The sequence below is a fragment of the Vigna radiata genome, chromosome 8, assembly GCF_000741045.1.
Source record: "Vigna radiata var. radiata cultivar VC1973A chromosome 8, Vradiata_ver6, whole genome shotgun sequence".
NCBI classification, from domain to species: Eukaryota; Viridiplantae; Streptophyta; class Magnoliopsida; order Fabales; family Fabaceae; genus Vigna; species Vigna radiata.
In genome coordinates, this window is record NC_028358.1 from 36,068,240 (window position 1) to 36,095,599 (window position 27,360).

The 27,360-nt window shown below is 31.5% G+C and overlaps 3 protein-coding genes across 5 annotated transcripts; 2 read left to right on the plus strand and 1 right to left on the minus strand.

Moving 5' to 3' along the window:
• The first annotated feature begins 309 nt into the window (after positions 1–309).
• On the plus strand, positions 310–8,204 carry LOC106772388 (exocyst complex component EXO70A1). 2 transcript variants are annotated; one of them, XM_022785364.1, is made up of 13 exons: positions 310–738; positions 952–1,047; positions 1,957–2,162; positions 2,689–2,946; positions 4,449–4,587; positions 4,672–4,884; positions 5,663–5,868; positions 6,304–6,501; positions 6,608–6,707; positions 7,036–7,154; positions 7,245–7,391; positions 7,779–7,912; positions 7,989–8,204. In XM_022785364.1, the coding sequence occupies exons 1-12, from the start codon at positions 571–573 to the stop codon at positions 7,894–7,896; spliced, it is 1,968 nt and encodes a 655-aa protein (XP_022641085.1). In that variant the 5' UTR covers positions 310–570; the 3' UTR covers positions 7,897–7,912; positions 7,989–8,204. The 2 variants fall into 2 exon arrangements, with proteins under 2 accessions (XP_022641085.1, XP_014514259.1); XM_014658773.2 differs by having other exon boundaries at positions 312–738; positions 7,992–8,204.
• A 929-nt stretch (positions 8,205–9,133) lies between these two features.
• On the plus strand, positions 9,134–14,447 carry LOC106771159. Of its 2 annotated transcripts, none has more exons than XM_014657081.2 (7): positions 9,134–9,258; positions 9,336–9,417; positions 9,525–9,608; positions 9,695–9,734; positions 10,516–10,584; positions 10,713–10,822; positions 14,122–14,447. In XM_014657081.2, exons 1-7 carry the CDS (start codon positions 9,147–9,149, stop codon positions 14,255–14,257), a joined length of 633 nt encoding a protein of 210 aa, XP_014512567.1. In that variant the 5' UTR covers positions 9,134–9,146; the 3' UTR covers positions 14,258–14,447. The 2 variants fall into 2 exon arrangements, with proteins under 2 accessions (XP_014512567.1, XP_014512568.2); XM_014657082.2 differs by having other exon boundaries at positions 9,336–9,381.
• An 8,438-nt stretch (positions 14,448–22,885) lies between these two features.
• On the minus strand, positions 22,886–26,592 carry LOC106769927 (protein SMAX1-LIKE 3). The gene is made up of 3 exons (XM_014655734.2): positions 24,709–26,592; positions 24,380–24,611; positions 22,886–24,287 (listed from the first exon to the last, which is right to left on the minus strand). Exons 1-3 carry the CDS (start codon positions 25,902–25,904, stop codon positions 23,169–23,171), a joined length of 2,547 nt encoding a protein of 848 aa, XP_014511220.1. The 5' UTR covers positions 25,905–26,592; the 3' UTR covers positions 22,886–23,168.
• Positions 26,593–27,360: the final 768 nt, after the last annotated feature.

The window sequence follows — 27,360 nt, forward strand, 5'->3', positions numbered from 1 at the left end:
TTAGTTCACTCCTTCCTTTCCTTTACAAGGGTGAAATTGTTGGTGAGATGGAAAACAATTTTGCAACCAATAGTCGTGTTGTCTACTACTAAATGGGTGTTGCAAAAGTAATAAAGGAGGGAATTTGGATGAAGGATTCCATTGTCTACAACATCAACCAAGTAATAATTTGAAGCCTTTTTCAAACTATTTTTTATCGTAAATAAGATGAAAATTTATTTTGAAAATAGGAATAAAAATTGAGATATTCTGTTAAAGAGATTGAATGTACAAACAACCAAGTCCCAACGTACGAAACTTACAAATACAGCAAAATTGGTTGTTTTATTTTAATGGTTAGTTGATTTTTCATGGAAAAATAATCCGAGAGAACAGTGAAAAGACCAGAAAAATGCCACCAAACACGAGTACAGGCAAATGTGGGACCATCCTTTTACATCATCTTCGCAGCTTCTTCAACTGATTGAAATACTCTACCAACAATAGTCTCTGATTTCTTCGACTTTCTCTCGGTTATGGTTTTCTGAGACTGAACTTAAACAAGAAGAAGGGGGAAGAAGGAAGAAGGAGATGAAGATGGGAATTGCAGTGGCAGGTGTTGATGTGTTGAGTGAAAAAGCGGCGATGATGAGAGAGTCTCTGCAGAAGAGTCAAACCATCGCAGACAACGTCGTCACCATTCTAGGCTCCTTCGACCACCGTCTCTCGGCACTTGAAACTGCCATGCGTCCAACTCAGGTACCCTTTTTCATGTTCTCCATTAAATGGGGGAGATTTTGGGAACGGTTTGCTTTGTTTGACTTCAAAATGGGGTTTTGGGAAATGGGTTTTGGTTGGGCTGACTTTTCTTTGACACGAGTGCAATGAGGGTTCGTTTTGGGGGGTTCTTTATTTTTCAAAATGGGATCTGGAGGATGGTTGAAAATTGGATCTTTTCATCTGGGTTTGCAGATTAGAACTCATTCCATTAGGAAGGCTCATGAGAATATTGATAGGACTTTGAAGGCTGCGGAGGTTATATTGGCTCACTTTGATCAATATCGTCAGGTTGGTTTTCTGGTGCTATTTGATTCAACCTCTGTGATCTGTTTTTCGTAATGTAGTCTTTTTTAATCTAGTTACTCTGTTGAATTGATGAATTGGAATTACAAAATCAAATTCTCTGTCATCTAGCTGAAGGTATGCCTGTTTGTTGCCTGTGTTGCTTCGGTCAATTGTAAACCTGAAGGTCTGACCCTTGTCTCATTTGGTCAACTTAATTGATTTTTGCATTATGACGTTATTTTTGTTATATCAACTGAAAAGTTCAATTGGATGAAGACCTGTCAAAGATGCCAAGAGGACGCAAGACATATGTCACCACAACTTCAACAATGATAATGTCCGAAATAGGGGACAGATGGAATCACAGATTTGAGAAATTCCTGCATGCGATTGTTGCAATAGCGGCTATTTAACTACACTGCACCTTGCTATATATTTTGTGCTGCTTAATGTTGGGCTTTAAATGGACAATAGGAGAAAAGGTGCGAGTAATATAAATGAGAATGTCAAGATAGATGTATGGCCACACAAGGAAGGACATGATACAAAATGTGTGTACTCTGAAAATTTGGTCTTTAACTGAGCTGAATGACTTCATGTGATCTATGTAGCTGACCTTATCTAATAGAATAAGAATTTTATTGTTGTAGTTGTTGCTTTCTTTTCTGCTTCAAGCCATGTCTTCTTTTCCTATCTTTATTTATAGTTGTAAAGGGCTACACTATACTTTATTTTAAGCCGAACCTTAATGCTTTAGCAAGCTTGGAAGAGGATTGGTAGAAAAAATTCCATATCCTCGAACTTAAAATTTAATTTAAAGGATGCAGCTTCTGGACTTTTCTCCTCCTGTTTTTTGGAAGATGTGCGGTATGCTATTTACATTTTTTATGCTCTCATTGATCTATTGTACAGGCTGAGGCAAAAATACTTAAAGGGCCACATGAAGACTTGGAAAACTATCTTCAAGCAATTGAAAACCTGAGAAGCAACATCCAGTTTTTTGGCAGTAAGAAGGGTTTTAAGAGCACTGATGGCATTGTTGTTCATGCTAATAATCTGTTAACTAAGGCTATTTCAAAGCTAGAAGACGAGTTTAGGCAGTTATTATTATCTTACAGGTATTTATGTCTGTGCTTAACGTTCATCTTTTGCCATGTTTGGTGTAAAAATTATTTTCGTACATGTACTTAATAATCATTGATGGTTTTGGCAGACTGTCAAGAGAATGATGTTTCATTAGATAAACCAATTTTTAATGATAAACAAGAACACTTATCTGTTTAATAGTTGCTTCCTCCAACTATTTGCTGCTAATATCTAAAATTACTAGATGTTTGTCATTTTTTTTTTGCTTTGTTTGCATACAATGTTGAATAAAAATGAACTTTGACGAGTCCGATGCATTTTGAAGTGTTTCGGTGCTGTAGGTGGTTGGTAATTGTTAGTTACATGGTGGTTTCCTTGATGGTATTTATTATTGAAATATCATCAAATTATTTAGGAGTATGATTTTTCTCATAGACGGCCATTTTTTCCTTGAGGCATCTGTGGCAATTTGCTTATGAAGTTTGATTATTTAATAAATGTGTGATTCTTTTCTTCACCTGCTTGGAGAAAATTTTACTTACATTTGTGTTATTATAGCAAACCTGTGGAACCTGAGCGCCTCTTTGACTGCCTTCCAAACTCAATGCGACCTTCATCAGGATCACCTCACCATGAGGGTGATCCCAGTGGCAAGATACCTTCTAATCACCATTCTGAGTCTCACAACAATAATGCCGATGCTGTTGTATATACCCCTCCCGCTCTTATACCACCAAGATTTTTGCCACTGCTACACGATTTAGCTCAGCAAATGGTTGAAGCTGGTCACCAACAACAGTTACTCAAAATATACAGGTAGTGATCTCTGTTTACTTGTTTATGACTTACAGAAGGAAAAGTTGGAATTGCCTTGTTATAGACCTCTATATTTGAAAAGTTGTAACGAGCATGAAAGCTAAAATTTCACCATTTAAAATTAAAAGTATAGGGTGGAAACTATTTAGCGAATGTCTTGTGAATTAGGGAAGTGTCTTGGCCTGGTAGGGAATTCAATTGTTCATAGGCCTAACAGTGTTTTAGATTTGGGGAGAGTTGTCTTGTAGATGTTAATGGGGGAGCCATGGATTTGAGCCACACAGTTGATTACCCTATTCTTTAGTATACACTGATGTCGGCCAGATGCAATTTGTTTAGTAACATTTTATATGTCTCCATCTTCTTCCTTCTGTAACTCTCTTTTCGATCCTTACTTTTACTCTGGGGAACTTGAATTTTTGCTATAGCATTGAACCGGTACTATCTGTACCTTGATACAAAATTCAGCCACATTAGAGGACAATAAAGGGAAAGAAAATGTGAAACAAGATTAAATCCAGCACACTGGAGAATTGCAGAAGGCTAAATATCCTTACTCTGTGGTCTTCTTAGGTTTCTAGCTTCTAACTTGATGGATAAATAATTAGAGCTTGTTATTCAAGAATTCTCTATAACTTGATCATTTTCAGCATTATGTTGTCATTGTTCTGGTGAGTTTACTGCCAATCATTACCAATAATCTCTGGGATTCTCTGTTTTTAAAACTTAACCTTGGTTGGTTTGTTTTACCCATCATTTGACTGTCAGGGGTTCTAGAGTAAACTTTCTAGGCAAGTTTTTTTTTTTTTTTCAACTGGTGCTGGTATGTCTCGGACACATGGGCTGTCCTTTATTTCTAGCTCTAGTTTTGTAGGATTCTTTTTAGGAAGAAGGATATGGAAGTTATCTCAACATAAAACAGAACTTTTATCTAAGAAAAGCCCTGTGCATGTGTATCCCAACATGTATTTGCATATGCTACTATGCTTATATCTTAAGAAATGCTTGATAGCATGAGGGCCTCAATCTGTAAGGAATATAGATTACGGCTATTAATTTGAGGCTGTTTGTTACTGGATTGATCCATTATCCATTTATTAATCTATGTGGAGCACTGTGGGTGAGGTCTTCTTGACACTGTCACTGATCCCTGGAAAAAATGACGACTTATCTTATGCTTGGATTCTAGAATCTTGTACAGACTAGAAATTACAGACACGTGGTGGTAAGGACATCATTCCTAGGTCCTGAGCAGATTGTTACATTGCTACCTCTAACCTGTTCTAACCCAGTCTAATTCATGCTGGGAGCACGGGAGGCTTGAAAATAAATTGAACTGCCCTAGAGAAACATAATTTTGTAGGCTTTATGGCGTTGGCTAAGCAGCATGATTTTTACACCTCTACGTGTTGTTCATTAATGTACTTATCTTACTCAATTCCAACACTGACTAATATTGCTACTACAACTTAGTTATGGTTGTCATCATCATTATCATGTAGGGATGCCCGTTCTAATGTATTGGAAGAGAGCCTTCAAAAACTTGGAGTTGAAAAACTCAACAAAGATGATGTTCAAAAGCTGCAATGGGAGATCTTGGAAGCTAAAATTGGAAACTGGATTCATTTCATGCGTATAGCAGTAAGATGATAGTAGGATTGATGGTATTTTTCTTCTCTTCATTATTTTTTTAGGTTCTTTCAAAAATGTAATTTACATGAACAGGTGAAATTGTTGTTTGCTGGTGAGAGGAAAGTTTGCGATCAGATATTTGAAGGCTTTGATTCACTCAGTGAACAGTGCTTTGCTGAGGTGACGAAAAACAGTGTTTCTATGCTACTCAGTTTTGGAGAAGCAATTGCCAAAAGCAAGAGATCCCCAGAAAAGTTATTTGTACTTCTGGACATGTACGAAATAATGCAAGAGCTTCATTCTGAGGTATGGCTTTTGGCATGCAAAATCATGAATCTTGTTACTATGTTTTTGGTGTATTGGTTTCATAAAACTTATGACATCAACTTGTAATGATTTATTTTATATTCAGTAGCCAGTCATTATTATCTTTATATATCATAGTAGCTAGTTGCTGTACATGTCAATGACTATTAACTTGGATAACTAGTTTGTAGTACTTCCCATTGGGCTACGAGACTAGTAAGGGCCTCAAATTTAATATTATTATTTTAAGAATCTTTTATCATAAAATCCCAGGTGTCTGGTGGTTAATGTTTTTCTGCTTTGAACTTTCATTTGACAGCAATCATGAAATTTGGCATGAAATTTTGTGCTTACTGTACTTAACTTTGGTCTCTCATATACACGTAATTTTTATACAAAAATTCTTGAATAAAAGTTCCGAACCATAATATAGCTACTTTCACTGCTTTTAGCATCAACGGGAAAAAAACTGTACAGTAAATATAAAAAAAGTCTCAGACAGCTGCTCCAGCCCATGTCTAGAATCTGATTTATGTCAATTAAAGCATTTTAATTCTCTCCTTAGTGTGGGTCCATGTTAGTGTCATCTGCCACAGTTTTTTATTTTCAACCTCTAACTGATAAAAGATTAGGTTAATCGCAACCCTATATATGATACATTTCAGCATTTATCATGCAGAGTAGGTTTTGGCATTGTTTTGTACATAAAATTAGCATTAGGTATATTGTAGTGGTGTTATAATCTTGTGATGAACTATTTTACCTGACAAATGTGCAGATTGAAACTCTTTTTAAAGGCGAAGCTTGCTCTGGAATAAGAGAAGCTGCAACTGGTCTGACAAAACGTCTTGCACAAACAGCCCAAGAAACCTTCGGAGATTTTGAAGAGGCAGTTGAGAAAGATGCTACCAAGACTGCTGTAACAGATGGAACTGTCCATCCTCTGACAAGCTATGTTATTAATTATGTGAAGTTTTTATTTGAGTAAGTTCGGCTATGTTGTTTTCTGAAGTTTTTATTTGAGTAAGTTTGTCAATGTCAATTTTTTAAAACCTCATCTATTTATTTTTGTATATAGTAAGGCTTTATAATTTAAGAAATTTAAAGTGATATATCCAAACAAGACATTTAAAATGAAAGAAATTTAAATCAAAACAATTAAAAGAATTTAAGCATTTCAAATTTTCTAAAATTTGAAAATTCTCCATCCTGAGACAAGCTCGGGGAACTTAGCAATCTCATGCTTCTATTTCAAATTTTTATATTTAAGAGAAATTATTTCTTAAAATTCAGTTTTCCTGTCGTATTTAAGAAGGGTGATGCTTAAGCATGTCCTGTGCTCCAATGTGTGGCATTTTGTGTACATTTCTTCAGGATCTTCACATATTTGATCTGATCAGAGTTCTTTAAACGTTGCAGCTACCAATCCACCTTGAAGCAACTTTTTCAGGAATTTGAAGGGGGTAATGATTCTTCACAACTAGCATCTGTAACAGTGCGAATAATGCAAGCTTTGCAAACTAATTTAGATGGGAAATCAAAGCAGTATAAAGACCTTGGATTGACACATCTTTTTCTCATGAACAATATTCATTACATTGTCAGATCGGTTCGAAGGCATGTCTTCAACATGATCTGGTTATTAATTTCACTGAATCATATTTGTATCATAATATTCTGATGGTTCAAAGTTGCTTTTTCTCCTGATCCTCTTCTATTTTAGATCTGAAGCCAAGGATTTACTGGGAGACGATTGGGTACAACGACACAGGAGGATTGTGCAGCAGCATGCTAATCAATACAAGAGAAATGCCTGGGCAAAGGTGTTGTTCTGGAGCCTTGCTAACTGTTAAATGCATTGTGGCTTTCTTAGTGCATGTTTGGTTAAGTGTTGATAAAACTGATTTTGAAGTGACTTGATTCGTGTTTGAATGCTTTTATCATAAAGGCAAATTAGTAATAGAATTCAGTGTAATGTCCGAGAACTATGGTATTTCTTCTATCAATCAATTTTCTATGCAAGTAATGTCTTCTTCGTACTGTACAGTTATTTGCAATCATTTGGCTAAAGCCTCGTATGCCATCTCCTTTGTTTGTGATTATTTCTGCAGGCACTGTGCCTTCCCTAAATTACAATATTTTCCTTGGCAGATTCTTCAGTGCCTTTCTATTCAGGGCCTTACCTCCTCAGGTGGTGGAAGTGGTACTGCTGGTGGTGATGGTGCAACTGGAAGCAGCAGTGGTGCTTCAAGAGCAATTGTTAAAGACCGGTAGCTTTTCGGTTGCTTATTGTGGACCTTCTTTCGGGAGAGTAATTTCTTTACTACTTTTGACATGTCTATGTATAATACTGTGGTCAGGTTTAAGGCATTCAATGTAATGTTTGAGGAACTTCATCAAAAACAATCTCAATGGACAGTTCCGGACACCGAGTTGCGAGAGTCTCTCAGGCTTGCAGTTGCTGAAGTCTTGTTGCCTGCCTATAGATCCTTTGTCAAACGATTTGGGTTTGTTCTCCTTCAGATTCACTTCAAACGTTATTCTGTCATTTCTATTTATGTAGGGAATTAGTATTCATGGAGGTCAAAGGTTGTCTTTGTCCCCTTGAGATAAAAATGCTTGAATAATGATGTCAAATCCTATTGAAAGAAAAAAAAAATATAATAATGAGATTAAAGGTATTTTTTCTATCTTTAAACATGGGGTAAATTGTTCTTTATTCTCTTCTATGTTTTGTGCAAATCAACCTGTTTTCCTTCAACTTCTTCACAGTTTTATCTTACTGATAACTATTTAACCACTCATCTTTGATATCTTTGCATTTGATGGCTTATGGCTTTTGTAAGAGCATTCATTTTGCAACTATGCATGATTGGGAACATTTTGTATTACAGGCCACTAGTGGAGAGTGGAAAGAATCCTCAGAAGTATATAAAATACACTGCAGAAGATTTAGACCGAATGCTGGGTGAATTTTTTGAAGGAAAAAACATGAGTGAAACTAAACGATGAAATAATTGATAATAAGGTAGATGTGGTTTAATTTATCATGATGGTATTTACTATTATATGCATTGTTTCTTTTCTCACTTGTTATAACTCAGCAGGTTGCATTTGTTGGCCATTTTTGTGTTTTGGGTATTGCAACGAGTGTGATAAGATGGTGATTTCTCTGCTTCCGTACATTCTCTGTATAGCTTCAAAGCAAATATATGTTTGATTATAGAATCTTGGTTTACTTGAGCATTGATTTGTATCTTTTGGGTGTACAAGTGATTGTGATTATATGAATGGAAATTTTAGCAGTTTTCATTTTGAAACATGATTTTCTACTTCTTGTTACTTACATCATATGAATGAACTTTCGGTAGTCTTCATTTTTAAACGTTTCACTTTTACTTTTTCTCGTTTAAATACGTTAAAACATGCCACGTTTATGACAATTATAAATTATGTCAATTGTCAGAGTAACTAAAATTAAAGAAAAAAAATGTAAGGGTTAAAAATTAAAGAAGAAACACGACTTTAAAAAAACTTATTGCGGCCAGAACTTATAATTTTAATTTAAAGTAAATATAAAATAAAAAATTTAAATGACAAGAGCAATCATCCAGCAATATTATTTATCACTTAATTATAATTTTTGTTGATCCAAACACTTTATGTATTAATCCATGTTTTAGGACTTTTTTAATAACTCATCACCCATATCACCAATCAAAATTACATGGAAAAAAAAATTAAAATTTATACATTTTTTTGAATACAGAAAGACCTGTTTTTTTTTTTTATAATTAAAATGATTATAATTAAATTTCTAATAGAGTTTTTAAAGTAAAAAAAACTCAACCTTCTTCTTTTTAAACGTAAAACCTAATAGGTTTGATATTAGGGGAAAAAATCTCCAGCTATAAAAGAAATTTATCAAAACTTAATCTAGTTTGACCGGTTTAAACTATATCGTCATAATAATAATAATAATAATATTAATAATAATAATAATAGAAAGACATTTTTCATTTTATATTCCTCTGCATAATTGATGATAATTAAGGATTCTAAGTAAAGTCGATCCAAAAAAAATTAGTTAAGTGGATATAATATTATTCATGCTTCTTTTCGTTATTTAATATTTTTGTTATATAAATGGATGAATTTTTATCTATGTTGATGAATTAATTAATTTGTATCATTATATTTATAGTTTTAATAATGTAATTAAACTTGATTGGAGACGTATATAAGGAGTGTGAGAGGGAAGCATGGCCACGTTGATGGCTACAGTGCCACGAATGGTATATAGCGCGCATAAGCGCTTCGTCAACAATCGGGTTTCTCTTCCGAGAAATTTTGCAATGGCTACTGACTCTGCTGGTAATGTCATACAATAACCATCCTTGAATGCTTTGTAAGCTATCGATTCATTTCGCTTTGTTTTCTTGAATTTGAAGGCAGGGAGAGGGCTTTCAAAGGGACTTTCGATTACGATACAACCAAGTACGCCGATGGCTTAATGCCTCACATTCTGCATCTGTACTGTAACCTTTTTCACTGCTTCCATCTCTGCTCTATCTGTTTTTCCAACCACTCTTCTCTTCGTATTCATTCATTTTTAATTTGAAGCCGTGTTTTCATTTCAGGTATGGATCACGCGCAACGCGTCACGACTTTGACATCTATGCTGCTAATGCCTCCTTCGAAGATCCGCTTATGTGTGCTCGCGGGTGAGCATGCGTGTTTTGTTATTATTTCTTTCGTTTTTACCTCAGATACTCACTAAACGTTGGATTTTAATTCACGCTTACTGCAGGGTGAAACAGATCAAATCAGCATTCTATTCTCTTCCCAAGGTTTTCATTACTTCCTTTTTTCTTATATTGCTTTGGATGTTCTAAATAGAGTGCTCGTCTTTCCGAACGAATAATTGCCTCGAAATATTTGTGTTACAGAACATCAGGCTAAATTTCTCGCTAAGTACTTATCGGAAAAGATAGATGAATTAAAATCAACTCATGCACTTTAATTTTTATAGAAGCTCTGTCATTTAATTTTTCTGAAAGCTAGGAGGATAAGTTGATTTTCACTTATAAGTAAAAATTTAGTTCTCGTGATGGTCGTCAAAAGATATACAAACTTCTGTTCAAGATATAACAGTTTCTGTATAGTTGGTTGTATGAATGTGTCATTTATCAGTAATAAATTAGACTCCCTTCAAGCTTCTATTTGATACATTTTGTACTGACTGAAAGGATGATACAAAGAGAGTATTATGTGTAAATTAAATTGTTATATAATGAAATACTTCCTGCTTGCAATATGTTGTGACCCTGTTATCTCTCTGTTGACATTGTATCACCAAGATATGAGTAACAGTGATAAGCCTTGAGCTTCTATCATGTTATTGTCTTCAAGCACGTGATAAAAGTAATTTAACAGTAAGAAATGTCTTTCCTTTTTGTTCCTTAGAGTGGAAGAAGTTTTTTTTATATTAGAAGCAGATTAGCTTTTCCTATAATGACTTGTTTAATGGTAATATTTGATAAAATTTATCTTGTTTCAGGTATTTCTCTTTTCTTTTTCTGCTTAATGTTGAGCTAATTTCCAAATTCTTTTTGTCTGCATATACCCCAGTTATTTAAGGAGTCAAAGATTGTGGAATACAGTGTCAAAGAATATATGGTCTCACCAGGAAATGGAGAGGTTAGTAAATCTGGTGTCACTTGATTTATATAGTGTATGTTGCACTTCAATTTATTGTTTTGTTTAAAAGTTCAAATGCGTTCTTGATCTCTTACTGGATGGTCCAAAATGATGGATGTTGCTTACAGATATTAATTGACAATAAACAATACTATAACTTCTTGGGGAGGAATATAAACATGGTATCGCTAATCAAGTTGTATCTCGAAGAGGGTAAAATCGTTCGCCATGAGGACTGGTATGTATTAATCTACTGAGCACACTGTCTTCTGCTTTCCTTAAAAAAAAAAAAAAATCAATATGACATTTTAGGATTATTTAGGACTCCTTACTTTTAATTAATAGTACCAGAAATATTTGCAACTTATCCTATATTGTCTAAGAGTCATATTTTTGCCACTGAATAGAACATATGGAGTGAATGTTGAATAGAACATTCACTAGTAATTTATAGATAATCTTGCGCATCTATTCAGTTAGTCATAACAAAACATCCGTGCCATGCTACCACTATATATGTGCTGGTATGTATACTTGCATCTGCAATTCTGCATGTGCATGAAGAGAGGGAGCATGTGTTTTCATACAAACTGATAAATTGTGGTTTCAAGTAACTGTAGAAGTGATTATATTTTAGTGCTTGTCCCAAAGGTATAAACCAATCGTGGTCCCTGACTAAGTAAACATTTTTAGGTCAGGTTATTCTCTTCAATATCTTTTTGGGTTAAGGTTCTTAATAGTATACTTCGATATTTAACATGAAGACTATGAGTTTAGAGCTGAGTAATTGAGTGCAGTTAAAATTTAGAAGAGAATTAGTTCCTCTGACTTAGAAGGCATGATTAAAAATGTCTGATAGGGTTGAACACAGAAAAATTTACAGAAGACTAAAATTCTTTATCACGTTCCTTTTATAACCAGGGGCTATACTGAAGACTGAAAGTATTTTGATTAATCAAATCAACTTAAAACCTAACGCACATCATTCGAACATATTTTTTATTATTTGATTGAAATTATTAATTTCGCAAGGATTCTCATTTAATGGATCCTTATGTAGAATTGTAACTTTTAATAAAATTTTAAATAATAAATAGAAAGCAAGAGCGTATTGGGAGCAAACTCTAATATCCTTGTGAATCAAACAAAATAAATTATTGTCTTTTCTTAACTCCATTAAAATCCATATTTTCCTTAATTTCATTCGAACATAATGTTTAATTGAAATTCTTCCTTCCTTTCCTTTCCCTCCCAATAATCAAATATAACGTCTCATAAAAAAATTATTTTTACTACCATAATATGTTTTTTTAAATGAAAAATATTAAAAAATATAAATAATAACAAAAGATATGAGAATTGAAACCAAATCCATGCGCAAAAGATACATAGTAAATTTCTTTCAAAACAACCTAAACAATTCTAAATATAAAAACTTTATTTCTATTATGAAAAAAATCAAGAGATATCCTAGATGACATATATAATGTCATAAAATTATAATGAATTTTGTGTTCTAATCCTATGGAAACCAACTTATCTTTACAATGATTTTCCTTTCTAAAATTATGATAACACTTCAACTCCCTTCTTTTACATATATTTAAGCATTTTTTCCATTTTTCTCTAAGAGATCATGGAACAATTAGGTAAAGTCTTATGTAACTATATAATCATTTTTTAACCAATCATATCTACATAAGCTTCAAAATACTCAATAGCAAGAATAACTCTCATAATTTCAACATATAAAGAATTATACACCAAAAAATGTAAAAAAAAAAAAAAAAAAAAAAAAACAAACAAACTATCAACGTATTCACTCATATACTACCTCTAAAAAAAGCCAACACAAATGTAAGACTAAGACTTCCACAAGTTATAAAGTCATCATCCATCTTAATCCAACAAATGTCCAAAAACTTTAAAAGGACTTGTATATGAGAAGAATTTCTCCTTGTTTATAGTGGTTATATCAAAATATTTTTGAATCAGAAAATCATGCATAACATTTTTCATATATTTCATAAAAGAATTACCCGTCAATTTTATATATCCTCAACTAGAGTGCATGACAATTTGCAATGAAACATTTTGCTAAAATTTGTTATAATTTATCATCTTCCAAATCATTTAAATAATAAAAATTACAATAAATGAGTTTTAATAAAGGACTCCATGATGACTTAGTAAAAATAATTAAATGAGTTATAGAAAATCAATGCAAATTAACATAAATATCTAGCAGTTAGGATCAAATATATTTTGACATTTAAAAGATAATAAATGGACTACTTTTTATCCTAAAAAACACATGCACCATAAATTCAGCCCTCTATCTGTACCTGTCTATCAACTAGAAATCCATTAAATAGAAATTTACATAAAACACTAGTTTTTGTGGGAGAAAAAAAAAAGCATATTAGATTAGTCCCTCCTAATCCTTTGGAGCAGTAGCAACATAGAAAAAAATTCTACCTAATATCTTTAATTTATATTTTTAGTCAATATATATAACCATTCTTGTAAATTAATAAGATAATACCTCTCATATGATCTGAAAAGATGATCAGGAACAAGTCATCAAGATAAGTTGTATGATCACAGTTTTCTCGCCTCGCATTAATTAATTAATTAATTAATTAAGAAAAAATTCATTACGGAGAAAGAGTGAGATGATGAGTGTCACTAATCATATTATTTATGTAAATAGTTTACCGTAGTAAAAAACTTCAAAGCCTGTATTTTATATTTTAGTTTATCTATTATTTACATTTTTTTTCCATATATTATCTATTACTTCTATAACTATATAAAAAAGATACACTTTTTTGTGTTTTTTTTTTTCAATTTTAACCTCATAATTACTATTTTTTAAATTTAAATAATAATTTACAATAAAATCTATTTTTCAATTTTATTATTTTAATAACTACTTTTTTGGATTCAAATAATTATTTACTCTTTTATCAATCACTTTTCTAAATTTAAACAAATGCTCATAATAAAAATATTATTTATAATATTTTTGTTTCAATAACTAAAATTTATTTTATTTATAGTTATTCATAACTATATATCTTTTATTTTTCTAATTTTATCCTTTTAATTATTATTTTAAAAATTTAAATAATTTGTAGATATTTAAAAATGCGGACACATTATAAATACCTTTGCTGTACAGGGAAGAAAGCATGTCAACTAAGTAAGCTTTTACACAGTCGTGATCAATTGAAATTCGGTGTTTAGACATTTGAGCCAGTGCTAATTGGTTCATTTTAACTTCCTGGCTTCACAAATGCACCCAGTTTCCTGTGATGGAAATGATTTCAATAAACTATAAATTATACATCATTTTGAGTAGTAAAAACTAAGTCAATATATTGTTTTTTCTATACCTACGAAAAATAACTGAAGGCTCGGGTAAATATTATTTCTATATTCCAAAAACAAAATGTAAATATTTCTTCAATGTTTTAGTGTAAGCAATAATAACTACACCTATCTGACTAAATTTTATGTTTACACACCCAATAGGTGGGACAGAAAACCAATTACGAATAGAGAAACGGCGAAGGTGCCATTTCTAGGTCGAATAGCAGAAATGACTCGCAGAGGGTCAATGTTTGCAACGCATGTGCTTATGAGGTTTGGGAAGGACCCAAGTGTGTGAATAACAAAAATCCTTGCAAAATACTGTAAACTTTCATATGGGCCTGTATATGCGACTTCATGTTCGTACCTCAAGATATTTGTAAAGCGTATATGTATTATCATGTTTATTTTTTGTGGCCCGTCTTCGCAATTACTGCATCCCTAATGTATTATTTTGCTGATAAAAGAATGTTTATTTCTTGTGGCTATGATGAATACTAGAATATATTTTGATGAAACATAATTTGTCGAACTGGTCACATCGATCCAAGATAAATATCTATTTATCTCATATTTGTATTAATAACTCGAATAACCATATTAATGTATGTGCAGTGTTTTTCTGTTAGGGGTAAAATATTTTTATCATATGACGTGTTACTGTACTTTTAGGTAAAATATACTTAATGCTCCATATTACACATTTTCTTGAACTTATTATAATTATACATGCTAAAACTGAAATGTATAAATTACATGTAGCTTGGTACATTTAGCATGATGAGAAATAAGAAATAAATATGATGAAAGAGGAAGGAAAATGGACTTCTTGTTACATGCTGTGTTTTCCCAAAGCCCTTTACCTGAAGCCCAAAATAAGGAAGGACCTCAAAAACTTTGTAAGCAGTGTTTCTTGCAATCTTTTAACTTTTCTGTAGCCATCCTCGTTAACTTGAACGGCAACCTCCCTTTTTGACTGGTCATCTTAGCCTTTAGAACAAAGGTCATTCCTACACAACATTCCTCCCACTAAGACCTTATGGATCCATCTTTGTTTGTCCCCAGCTAGTTGAAGGATCCAAGGTCACTGCACAGATGATGCTGTGAATGTGTCTGAGAGAAATGTCCACAATTATACACTGATTATTGGGAGTTCAAGATCCGAGAAATCCCTTACTTTCATGCAAACATTCACTTGTAATAATAGAAAGAAGAGAGAACTAAAAAGAGGGTGGCCTTCTAAGCATAAAGGGAACACAGCCATTCAAACTTTATTGTTTTCCCTCTTTCTTTCCTAAAGACTGCAAAAGCTCAAGGTGTGGAAACTTTGTCTCCATGCCAATCTCATATGCCACTATCTCTACCTTGCCTCAATAGTATAAAAAGTTTATTAATTTAGATCCTGCTAAGTCAGAAATCTCACTTTACGAGAGAACTCAAACAAATTTACATGGCTTCTAGAGAACAGTTTCATGCTACCAAAAACTTCTGATTTATATTCTGAAAACAGAAAATTCAATAAAAGATATTTGGTATGTGTTCAGTATTCATGAAATGATACGATAATATATAAATATGAAACATTCACTGATTTTCTCGTTCTAACTATATTTTCTTTAATGAATAATAATTAAATTGAAAAGTTTACTTAAAATGTTTAAATCCAATTTCATTCGCAACGAGTAATGTTGGTGTCGACTGGTCGCTTCTATCCATTGTCAATTATTTGAACTCTTGGTACATATATTATCATTTTATTTAACTTTATTTTTATCCTCATAAACTTGCAACCTCTGATCATTGCACAACGCATCCCAACGGCCAAAAGGTTCTTTAGATACCAAGATATTGCACCAGTCGTTTTGGATACTTTAAATCTTACAAATATGATCTATAAATCATTACAAAGGAAGAAAAAGTAAAGATAAAGAGAATTTGAAAAGCATGACCCCACTAATTGTATTCTTTTTAGGGGTCATTAATGCTTTAAAGCATTCAAAATGTTGATACTTTTCAAAGGCAGTGCAACTTTTGTTCTTTGCTTTGAATATTGCTGTTCTTTGTCACCCCAAACGACCCATAACCCCAAACTTTTGTTTAAAAATCATTACTGATAAGATTTTTAAAATAAATATCATAAAAGTTAATAAATGTATTATAAAGATCATTTATATGAACCACGTTATAATTTCTTTTACACATAACCTATATTCTCTTGAAGATATTAATCTCTCGTATAAAAGTTTTTCTTTTCGAAACATGATGTTTGGAAAACAAAGTCCTAAACAAAAGAAAATAAAGCTAATGCGGTTTAACATAAGTGATTGAGGATTATTTTCTTTTTCGTAGGTGTGGGGTTTGAATATCTAAACACTTTCACTTAAGTATGGACTGAAATCTTAGGACATCATTTTTCCTACTCAGACAATCCTTTTTAAGAAGATTCTCGAATGTTTAAGGATTAGTTAAATAGCTGCAACAGGATGAAATTAGGTTTTCTACACTAATTATATGGATGGATTTTTATTACAAAAGTTTCAACATGCCATTTCACATTTTGCCTTATAATATATATGAGTTATTTTGTTCTACCAATTTATCTTTCAACAAAAGAATAAAAATAATAAAAAAATTTAGAGTGAAAACTTATGTTGGAGATTCATGCAGACTAAAAATAAAATAAATTTTCAATATAGAAGTGAATTATTAATAAATACGAAAATAATTTGACTCCTTGTTGGCTAACCTCACAAATCATAAAAAAAAAATTGCACAACCTATAAACTAAGGAAAATGATATTTTAACACTAATTTTTTGACACCATTTTGACATTGTACACGTGTCAAAATGTGATTGGACGATTTTAAATTAAAAAAGAAACTTTGGTTTTTCTCTTCCAAATATATCCTTGCCTCAGCTTTTTTTTAATTTGAAATCGTGCAATCATATTTTGACACGTGTGCAGTGTCAAAATGGTGTTTGGTGTTAAAATATCATTTTCCATAAACTAATCCGCATCCCTTGTATTAGCCAAAAATTAACACTTAACTGAGTAGTTGTAATCAGAACCAATTAGCATTCTATTCGTTTTGAATTCCAAAAATTTTTCAGTTGAAGCACGTTCTTGATTGTTTGTATAATATTTTATGAAATATCAGCAGCAGCAGTCTATTATGGACTGTTTCTTCATAAAATAACACCTTATACACATTCTCAATTTTATCTTGCTTGATCCTATAAAGATTTAGTCTACAAAAGTCTCTTTTTCCTGTCAGATTGTGTATAATTATTCATGGGGATTGGTTCAATCCTCTGTCCTTCTTCAACATAGCAACCTAAATTAATATATATATTATTGATAGAAGAACAAATTACTGTCAGACTTTATTTAATATTTAAATTTATTAGTACTCCTACACAACATCAAGTCAGATATGGACAGATTAAGAAGTATGAACATGATTTTTTGGTATTAAAAACCAATAATCATAATTAAGCACTACTTTTTGACAAAAAGGAATTTGTGTTATATCACATCCCATCTTGTTCTAATGGGTACGGTGCTCAAGAACTTGGTTTGCCTCACTTTACTTTTACATAAAGTAATTCATAGTAAGATAGTGGATAACATGCGTATCAATGTTGAAAATGGTATATTAGACTTCAACTCAAGAAAATAATAATAAAAAAATATTTGTAGTGGATAGAGTTTTCATTCTGTTCAAATTTGAATTAATATTTAGTTATGAGAGTTTGTAAGTACAAATCCCTATATGCATGGCTATATAAGTTTGAGGGTAGTGTTTGTTTTTTTCTACTTGTTGAATTTCACAAATTAATACTCTAATAACACCTTTAAGAAACTATTCCTATTGCCAACCTCGTACCCAATTGCCTTTTTCCTCAGCTGGAAAATATAACACTAACAATAAAACCCTTTTTACATATGTTATTTTGAATTTTTTTATGTTTGATAAAAGCCTAACATTAGACTTAAATTTACATCCAACCCTACCTTGATGTAAAATTATGCTAGTTTCTTAGGAGGATCGCAATAAAAAGTTCTATATCCACAATGAAAATACTTTCTTAATTTTACAGTTTTGCATGTTTTCGTTCTGGGTCAATATAAATTTTGAAATTAACTTATGTTGAGACTCCATAAAACTATTGGAAATTTGAATAATATATAAAAAAATATGATAAATTTATTATTTAGTAAATGTTATTTAAGAGACAGATGATAAAAAATAAATAATATTATTTGATATTATGTTTATTAAAGTTATGAGTGTGTTGAGGATAATTTCCATTATATGGTAGATCGTAAAGAAAAGTGACACAATCTTTTGGAAAAGGAGCCGTAGGTTTCTTGTAAGTAAGGGAAGGCACATATTAATTGAGGGAAAAATTTCTGTTAAAATAAAGCTGAATTTAATTTTTGTCTCCTTCTTTGCATCTTTTAGTGCATTAAGAATCAAATTATACCTATCTTTAAAACCCTTTCACACTTTGGTTTTCTAACTTTTCTTTTCATACTTTATTTTTAATCAAAAAATTTTTTTTTTTTTTATGCTTACGTAGTAGTTGTAGCTTAAAGGGTAGGGTTTAATGATGAAAATTAGTTGAAAAAAAAAAGGTTAGGTTTTATTCTGCCAGACCACCATATATGGCAAGTTCAAAACATTAGGTTTAATTACACAAATCAATTTTTAATTATCATCTAATTTCTATAATTTTGCTATATAAACTTTTTCTTTTTTGAAAATTTCATAAATGTTATCGATTATTAAATTTGGGTTTAATTAAGTTTTAAATTCATAATAAATTTGAGTATATGCCAACTTTTTATTGTGTATTCTAAATTTTAATAATTTTCTATTGAATATTTATAATTTATTCTTTTTATTAATTGAATGGTATGAATCTTATCTTGTACATTATCTTCTTTGCTATAGCTATTAAAAAAAATGTGAGATTTTCTTATTATTAATATAAAAATGATTTTAAGGTTAATATAAGATAACATGTTACTTTTAGTTTTCATAAAAAATGTTACAAGTGATGATATAAAATCTTGTTATTAAACCTCTTCCGTAGACCAATATATTATAAATATTTATTCAAAAAACATGTTGATACTTAAGTTTATTATTATATATTAGTTGCTATGACTTTACCACTTTTACGCTAAAGAGAATATGAAAAAGAGGTTTTCAACATCATTGAAATGTCATTTAACTTTCAACAATTATATGCATTTTTGCATAACTCCAATTAATGCAACAAAAATATCCGTTTGCTCCCACTTCACTACAAATTCTCCTCTAAATAATTAAAGAGAATGCAAAATTTATTTATAGCTTTTAAGTGTCTGAATTAAATTAATTGTAAAATATGTATGCTTATATAAAGATAATGTATGATATTTAAGTCTTATTTACCATATATTGTTCAATTTTTTATTTATTTAATGTGATACATAAATTTATATTTAAAATTTTTAAATAAATATTTTTGAGATTTATTTTGGTAGAATAAGAAATGAATCAACTTGTGTGTGACTTTGATTTGCACCTTTTCCATCTGTCTTTTTTTAAAGTAAAATTGTATAACTAGATTTTTTTTTTAACTAAAATTAGTGTTTTTTTTCCTGTTGATAAAAAATATTGTGTCTACGTTGAACCTAATATTACTTCATTAATTACTAAGTTTTTTTATTTCTTTTTTGTAGAATAAAGATTTTATATTATTAAATTTATTTACACAACATTGTATTAAAAATATATATTATTGATTCAATCAAAGTTTAATTTCTTATTAAATCATAAAATAGTATATTTACTAATTTAATAACTTATTAATGCAAATAATGAATAGTTCTTGCATATTGATAGTTTTCATTTGCATATTAAGATGTGACACATGAAAAACATTTTTTAAAAGAAAGAAAGTTTACACAATCTTTTGGAAAGGAAGCCGTAGGTTTCTTGTAAGTTGAGGAAGGCACATAATATTTAGATTAATTACTAATTTTTTATTTTAATTTTAATTATAAAGAAAAGGTGCATTTAATTCTTGTCCCCTTCTTTGCTTCTTTTGGAGCATTAAGGATAAACTTATGTCTGTCTTTAAAAGCCTCAATTCGACACTTTTGCTAAAAATTCTTATTTCAGTTTTTTTTTTTTAAACTTTTCTTTTTCTCACTTTCTTTTAAGGAAACTAATAATAAAAAATTATTTATTTTTATGATAATTTATAAAAAGATTGAGTAATAGTGATATAGGGTATGCTTTATTTTACGAATCTAACACCAGCAGCTGGCAATATACGGGCAAAAGACTCTAACTTTTAAATATTGAGTGCTTTTTGGTATTTAAAGGCTATTTTGTTTTTTTGGAGCAATTATACAAAACACATTTTAGAAAAAAAAATATTATTAATACATAAACTGTGTTTAATAAGTCATTTCAGGTAAATTATAAGGTATTTCATTAGTTAAATTATAATTTTGTTTGATTAAAATAAATGTTTTTTCATAGATACATGTTTATAATAATCAATTATTCAAGAGATTTTCATGAAAAACATCTTTTATTAAAATAATTAATTAATCTAATGTTAACAAAATTAAAACTTTCTTGAGTTTCTTAATGCACTCTACTTGAGTTTTATACTTTGACATATAACCTTCTATTTTGTATATCTTAATTAATATATAAAAATTACATGATTTCAATAACTATATTTATATGTAAATTTATAATGGGTTAAATATGTTTTTAGTCTCTTCACTTTTTAGTGAAAATTGGATTTAGTCCCTCTTCAAAACTTTGATCTAATTTAGTTCCCAAACTTTAGAAATGTATGAATTTATGAATTTAGTCCTTTTAACCAAGTTTTGTTAACTTTATTTGCTATTTCAAATGCGTTTCTCAGTTAACACTGATCTTAGAAGTGAGTTTTAGTCCTAACTCAATCCCACAAAACCGGCTTTTAAGGTGAGGTCTGCACCCCACTTATATATTATAAATTGGCCTCATCTCTAGTCGATGTGGGACTTCCAACACACTCCCCTCACGCCGATGTATATACATATCGAGCGTGAGACTAGATATTAATGGGTGGTCCGATAACGGCCCAATAGCGGGTGGAACAATCTGCCCAACAAATATCGCTAGAATAGGTTCTAACCATAGCTCAGAAGTCAGTTTTGTTGGGTCGAGTTAGACCTAGACTTCTAACAACTGAAGCAAAAATGTGTCAACAACTCAAATGTTATCATGAAACGTGCTTAAAACATCACAAATCTAAACATGCATACATTTCTACAGTTGGAGGACTAAATTAGGCCGAGAGGGATTAATTCTAATTTTCATTGAAAGTTAAGGGACCAAAAACATATTTAACCCATTTATAATTATTTAATGCAATTCGTAGATGCAAGCATGGATTTTTAACGTTACTCTTAGAATATAAGGTTTCTTTAACTGCGTACCATCTCTTCATATGTCATCCTCATTTTTAAAACTTTAATTTCTCTTCTTTTAATACTATTATCAAAATTTTTTTTGTCTTTCAAAATAAAATATTCATTTTTTTTTATTTTAATTAACAAATACATCGTATTTAATATGTTAATTAATCTTTAATACGTCATTATCAAGGGTTACCTCTAATATTGTCTTTATGGGTTGGTTGAAGAGTTTTTCCTCTCATTACACTGATTTTTTAGAGCTTCACTTATGTCGGTGTCAAATACAATGTAATAAAATAAATTAAAAACTTATTATTTTGATATGTCAAATTAATTTATCATGATTAATAATTAAAATTTAATTTATAAATATGAATTATAATATTATAATATATTTTATTTTTAATGTTTAAATTAATATGATTTTGAAGCTTTTGACAAAGAAAAAAGAATTACTTTGCAGAATGCTTACGGAATGAATTAATTCTTCCAAAAACCTTTTCAAGACCTTTAACTTTTCTTTCCCATCAACATCTTTATTTAAACAGTATTTTGTTGATTCACGATAAATTAACTATTTTCTTAGATTGACACATTAAAAAAATAACTATTGATCAGGTCAAATACAATTTTATTTTATTTTTAAAACTCAAACTAAACTATTCTGATTAGTTGACTAATTAATTGTATCCACATAAAAGCATTGATAATTAACTGTTCTTCATTGGAAAAAATATCTTACCTATTATCTTATTATATCAATTTATAATTTTGATTTGTATTAATCGAAAGGTATTTGATAAGTTGTTATCATTATTTTAGGTTTTTACACTTGACTTTTTACATATTTGTTAATTTTGTTTCTATGAAAAACAAATAAAACATACTTAATTGTTAATAAATGAATTAAAAGAATTTCATTTACAGACAGAGGTAAATCACAGACTTAAACAAAAGTAATTTAAAAGATATCTTACTGCATTATAACACTGTTAATCAGGATTTAGAATTTTCCTAAACAATATATTTTGTATGAAATGTCATGTTTCATTTTCTATATATTAAATTAAATTGGAGAAAGTGGTGTATAGCATGTAAGAAAAGTTATCACATGTAAGAATAAAGGGGAGGCAATATAGTACTGTTCTGACAAAGGAATTGTATGAATGCAAGGATATCTATAGCTGCAAAAGTCCTGTTACAGAAACAGAAGGCCTGTGATAATTTTCTACTTGTTTTTCTGAAACAAAACACACAAAAATGTTATATCTCAAAAGTGATCTAAAATATGCATGTGCTTTTCTCTTTTTGGCTTCATTTTTTATTTATGTCACAAATTTGAGTTTTTTCAGTGTTGAAAAATTAACTTTTTCACTTGAAATTTCCATAATAATTGCTAGAAAAGACATGTAAGAATGATGACTGAATGGAACATGCAGCAGGGAACATTAGAAAGCAATTACTAAAATATATTTAGTTAGAAACAGGAATCAAATTACATGCAAAAGATTTGAGCACATTAATTAACATATACATAGACTCATTCTCTTCCTGAATATACCACCATATCTGCATTCAAGCTTAAGACATGCAGAAATTAAGAAGCTATATTATATCTCTATCTAATAAACTTTTTCTTTTCCCACTGACCCCACTAAGTGTAACTCAAAAACAATACAATTAAAAAAAAAAAAAAACAAATTTAGCATAACATCATGTTTTTCCTCCCTATCACAATTCTTGTATGTCGAAATAAATTTGTTTGTCGACTAAGTCTAGGATAGCAGTGTCTCCAGCTAATGCCACATTTCCAGTATGATCTTCAATGGCAATGTTGAGATCCAAAGAGAGGGTAGAACTGTCGTTATTGGTTTTGTTTTGAGATGGTGATTTTCTGACTGGAGATCTTGACTTTGGCGAAGAGAAGCTTTCAGAACTGAAAATGACAATGGCATCCTTGAGAGGAACAGATTCAGCACCAGGAAGTGTTATCCTTCCACTTTGAATTGCTTGCTTTACACCCTTTTGAGAAAAGTAATCAACTTGATCAAAGTCTTCCAAGAAGAAGACCCTATGAGGGTTCTCATTAACTGCTTCCCCGAATCTTTGAACGTAAGTGCTTTTCAACTCTTCTCTTGGCCTCTTCCTTTTGGACTTTTCATCAGTGGAATCATCCTCTGGGGAAGAGAAATTGCTCATGCCAATTGTGACAAAGTTACTGTAAGACCCAAAAACAACTTTAGCTAACTCCCTTGAGATGCTCTCTTTCGCTTCAGAATTCACACCAAGAAACAACATCCATGTTTCTTGATTATCTTCTATCTTCATCAAGACCTTCTCTCTTTTTCTCATTCCTGATCTACAGTGAAGGACCGTACTTGCAATCTCTGGAATGACTTCTTTATGCTGTGGAGCCTTTTTCTCCAAGGCATCACAAAGAATCTTATGATTCTCATCATTAGGTTCCTTGAACATTTCACTGCTTTCCAAACCATCCACTGCTTCACTTGAAGAAGCTGAGTTCGGGCTTGAGTTAGGATTTGACAGAAGATCTGGTTTAGGAACATCTCTATCTGGCATGAACATTATGAAACTGCTGTCATAACCATCATCGCCGGTTTCACTGTATAACTCACATTCTTTTGGCGACTTTTCTGATTCAGAAATCATAGGCCAATTTAGGTGGCTGTGATGGAAGCTAGACTTTCTTTCAAGTGAAGAAACAGAACTGGGTGATGAAGGAGATGACGAAACAAACAAAAATGGTTTCTCAAAAACGGAAGGGTGTCTGTGTATTGAGTTGCACAACGAATTCCATTTCTTGCACAGATCTTTAAGCTTTGCATTTTCCTGTTTCAGAAGGAAGATGAATAAATCAGTATGTTATAAAAAAAAAAAAAAATTGATATACATATGAGATAATGTTTGGTTATGATACAAACCTGAACTTCCAATGTGTCACTTTTCTCTTCCTTGCAGTTTTGAAGCCAAGTTGGCAAGTTACTGGTAGTGCAAACTTTCTTGCTTACACTGTTAACTATGCTTTGAGCTTCTTTTTCAAAATTTATTGAGCAATCCCTACAGCAAGTTAGATTGTTATGAACTCTTTCTGCTACATCTTCAAAAGGAGCATCCTTAAAAAATGTCTTGCTTCTTTCTTTAACTTGAAAACCACTAAAAAAAAAGACACGGGAGAGAGAAGTTACTACAACAGAACAAGAAAAGAGAAAAAATTATAAAAAATTCTAAGGCAGAGAGAATAAAAAATTACCTGTCGAAATTCAAACTTAGGCTGAGGCTTCCAACAGGAATTGTGAAAGGATGAAGCTCCCAAATAGTTTCTAGGGATGGGTGACATATTTTACACTTCATGTATGTCTTAAAAGTTGCAATCCCCATGAGCCACAGTCTACTAGACTCCCCACCACTTACCAATTTTTTAATCTCCATCACCATGTGCTCCACAGAACAGTAGTAGTTTGTTTTCTGGTCACAATAATTTGTCCAGAACTCAAACAACCACTTTAGATCACCCAAATAAAGAATAACCCCTCTTCCAACATAGCTCTTCACCAGGTTTCTAACCTCCATAAGCTTCTGTTCAACTTCTTCCTTGCTAATGTTTCTGAAACACATAAGAGGAAGGCTCACAAATTGCACATACCTCAAGTCTCCAGGGACATTCCCAACCTCAAACCTCTCCATTACTCCCCTAGCTACTCCCTCAGCATTGCTCACACTCTCCCCCACAATAACTGTGTTTCTTCTTTTCCTCACCAACTCACTCAACACACTAGTTACATCGTCATTGTTAACATGGTCTAGAGGCTTCATGAATTGTCCCCCAACTTGACCAAAAGGTCTTGATGGAGACACATTACCACCACCAAGAATAGCCTGAGGCTTAGTGCTTTCTGTGGCCTGGCTCCTATCAGGAGCCTTTTGTGAACAAACTTCCATTGAAACAGCTTGTTCAACCCTGCTTTTCACAAGGGTGCTGGAGAAACCAGCTTCTCTCATGACCCTACTAACACTCGGGTCGTCAAGAATGGAAATTATGAGCTGTTCCACCTCAATCTTCAAGGCCAAAATATGCTGCTGCTGGTTCTCAATAGATCCACGGCGCTGGTGAGCCTGCGCACGTTTGAAGGCTGCAACCAAGGCATTGGAAAGTGAAGGGGTGGAATATTGAGGAGCCAAAAGAGGGCTTGAAGTGGAAGCTGGCAAACGATTAAGTGCAACATTGAAACAAAGCTCAAGAGCCTTGCACTGAAGAGGATGAGAGTGACACTGAAGACAAGCCTTGCGGAGAAGACCTGTTGAAGTTGCAAGCATGGCACTAGCAACATGAAGAGGAGTCACCTGTGCATGACCTCTTCTTGTGGCAAGATTAACAGCTTGCTTAACAACAGTTGCAGCCTCAGGTGTAAGAGCCTGAAGCTGTATACTACAAATACCTCCCCTCATCTTCTCAACTATAGTAAAAACAATAACTCACACTCACAAGGATGTGTGTGTGTATATATATAGTAGAAGGGCTAGCTAGGCTTAGATACGAGTTAATGGAGTTTTTGATGAGCAGGGTTGATTTGGTTTGAAAGATGTGGTATATAGTAATACAAACTAGCTAGAAAGAAAAAGGGTTGTGTATATGGTGGGTGAGGAGGTTGGATATGCATATATGTATCTCTATATGGTGGTTTATACTTTGTTTGGTACACTTATAGCAACGTCTGCAAGATAGATATTGTGTGAGTTTTGTGCCTTTCTTGTCAGTGAGGGAAGTTTTGGCTTTTTATATGAAAGTGAATTGGGTGAGTCTCTCTTTGTTTGTTGTAGATTGTAAAGGTAAGTAGATTATGAAAAGGTTGTGGTGATTAATAGTGTAGGAAGTGCAAAATAAGTGGCAAAGTGAGAAGAAGGTTTAAAGATAATGAATGGTTTTGTTAAGAATAAGGTGGTGGAGAGAGAAAAAGAGAAAAAGAGGAGAAAGAGAGAGAGAGGACTGTCTGTCTGGTTGAATGGACAGAGGGAACAGTAGTGGTGGGCTTTACCTTTTATCTTTTCTCGAGGAGAAGAGGGAATAATGCCTTGAATGATTGATGGAATAATCGCAAACCTACAAATAAAACAGATTGCATGAAAACCAATGTTGCTGTTTAAATAATACTCCTAACTCCTCAAAACTTGGCTTTTTCTCTTCTCTTCTCCATCCATGGTTTTCTGTTGCCTGACACTTTTTCAGATATAACATAACATCATAATCCTCTTCTCAACCACACACAACCTTATCTTATGCTTCTCTGCATCTGATGTTCCATCCTCCTAATTCAAACTTTCAACATTTTTCTGTTCTTAATCTTCCCCAGTTTCTCACAATTATCAAAGATATTCAGATCAAAGTTGTTTAATACGAAGTAAGTGTCATGTAATCATTTAACATTTTAAGAATCTTTCAATGCACTAATGCAATAGTAAATTATTAACAGTATTTTCTAGATATCATCATCAGTGTCACTGAGAACAACATTTTTAGCGTATACACTTTTGAGTGATATGGAAAACGCATTTAATCATTTAAATGCATACAAGTTATAATTAATAGCCAATATTAAAACATATATAATTTAAAATTAAATATTAATAAATTGTCTGATAATAAAAAATACTATAAGTATAATAAATAATAAATTTTATTAAAATAGACTATTGATATCATTTTAAGAAGGAAATTTAGTTTAACTCTAATCTATAAAATTGATTTGTAATACAAAGTTTACATTTAGAATAAATTTGCCTATTTTTAGTAGGTATAAGATCTCTAACATAAAAAATAAAAACCTATAATTAAATGTTGCAAGAAAAAAAAAACTAGAGAGAGAAGTATTCTTCATTGAGAAGAAAATGATATAAAAATTATTAA

Bases quoted from the DNA above. Each gene is read 5' to 3' on its own strand.
- LOC106772388 (XM_022785364.1), top strand. From the start codon at position 571: ATGAAGATGGGAATTGCAGTGGCAGGTGTTGATGTGTTGAGTGAAAAA. The intron at 5,869-6,303 runs GTAAGTTCGGCT...TAAACGTTGCAG, and splicing joins TATGTGAAGTTTTTATTTGA to CTACCAATCCACCTTGAAGC. The intron at 6,502-6,607 runs GCATGTCTTCAA...CTTCTATTTTAG, and splicing joins ATTGTCAGATCGGTTCGAAG to ATCTGAAGCCAAGGATTTAC.
- LOC106771159 (XM_014657081.2), top strand. From the start codon at position 9,147: ATGGCCACGTTGATGGCTACAGTGCCACGAATGGTATATAGCGCGCAT. The intron at 9,259-9,335 runs GTAATGTCATAC...TTGAATTTGAAG, and splicing joins AATGGCTACTGACTCTGCTG to GCAGGGAGAGGGCTTTCAAA. The intron at 9,735-10,515 runs GTTTTCATTACT...CATATACCCCAG, and splicing joins CATTCTATTCTCTTCCCAAG to TTATTTAAGGAGTCAAAGAT.
- LOC106769927 (XM_014655734.2), bottom strand. From the start codon at position 25,904: ATGAGGGGAGGTATTTGTAGTATACAGCTTCAGGCTCTTACACCTGAG. The intron at 24,612-24,708 runs GTAATTTTTTAT...CTTTTTTTTTAG, and splicing joins CTAAGTTTGAATTTCGACAG to TGGTTTTCAAGTTAAAGAAA. The intron at 24,288-24,379 runs GTTTGTATCATA...CTTCTGAAACAG, and splicing joins GTGACACATTGGAAGTTCAG to GAAAATGCAAAGCTTAAAGA.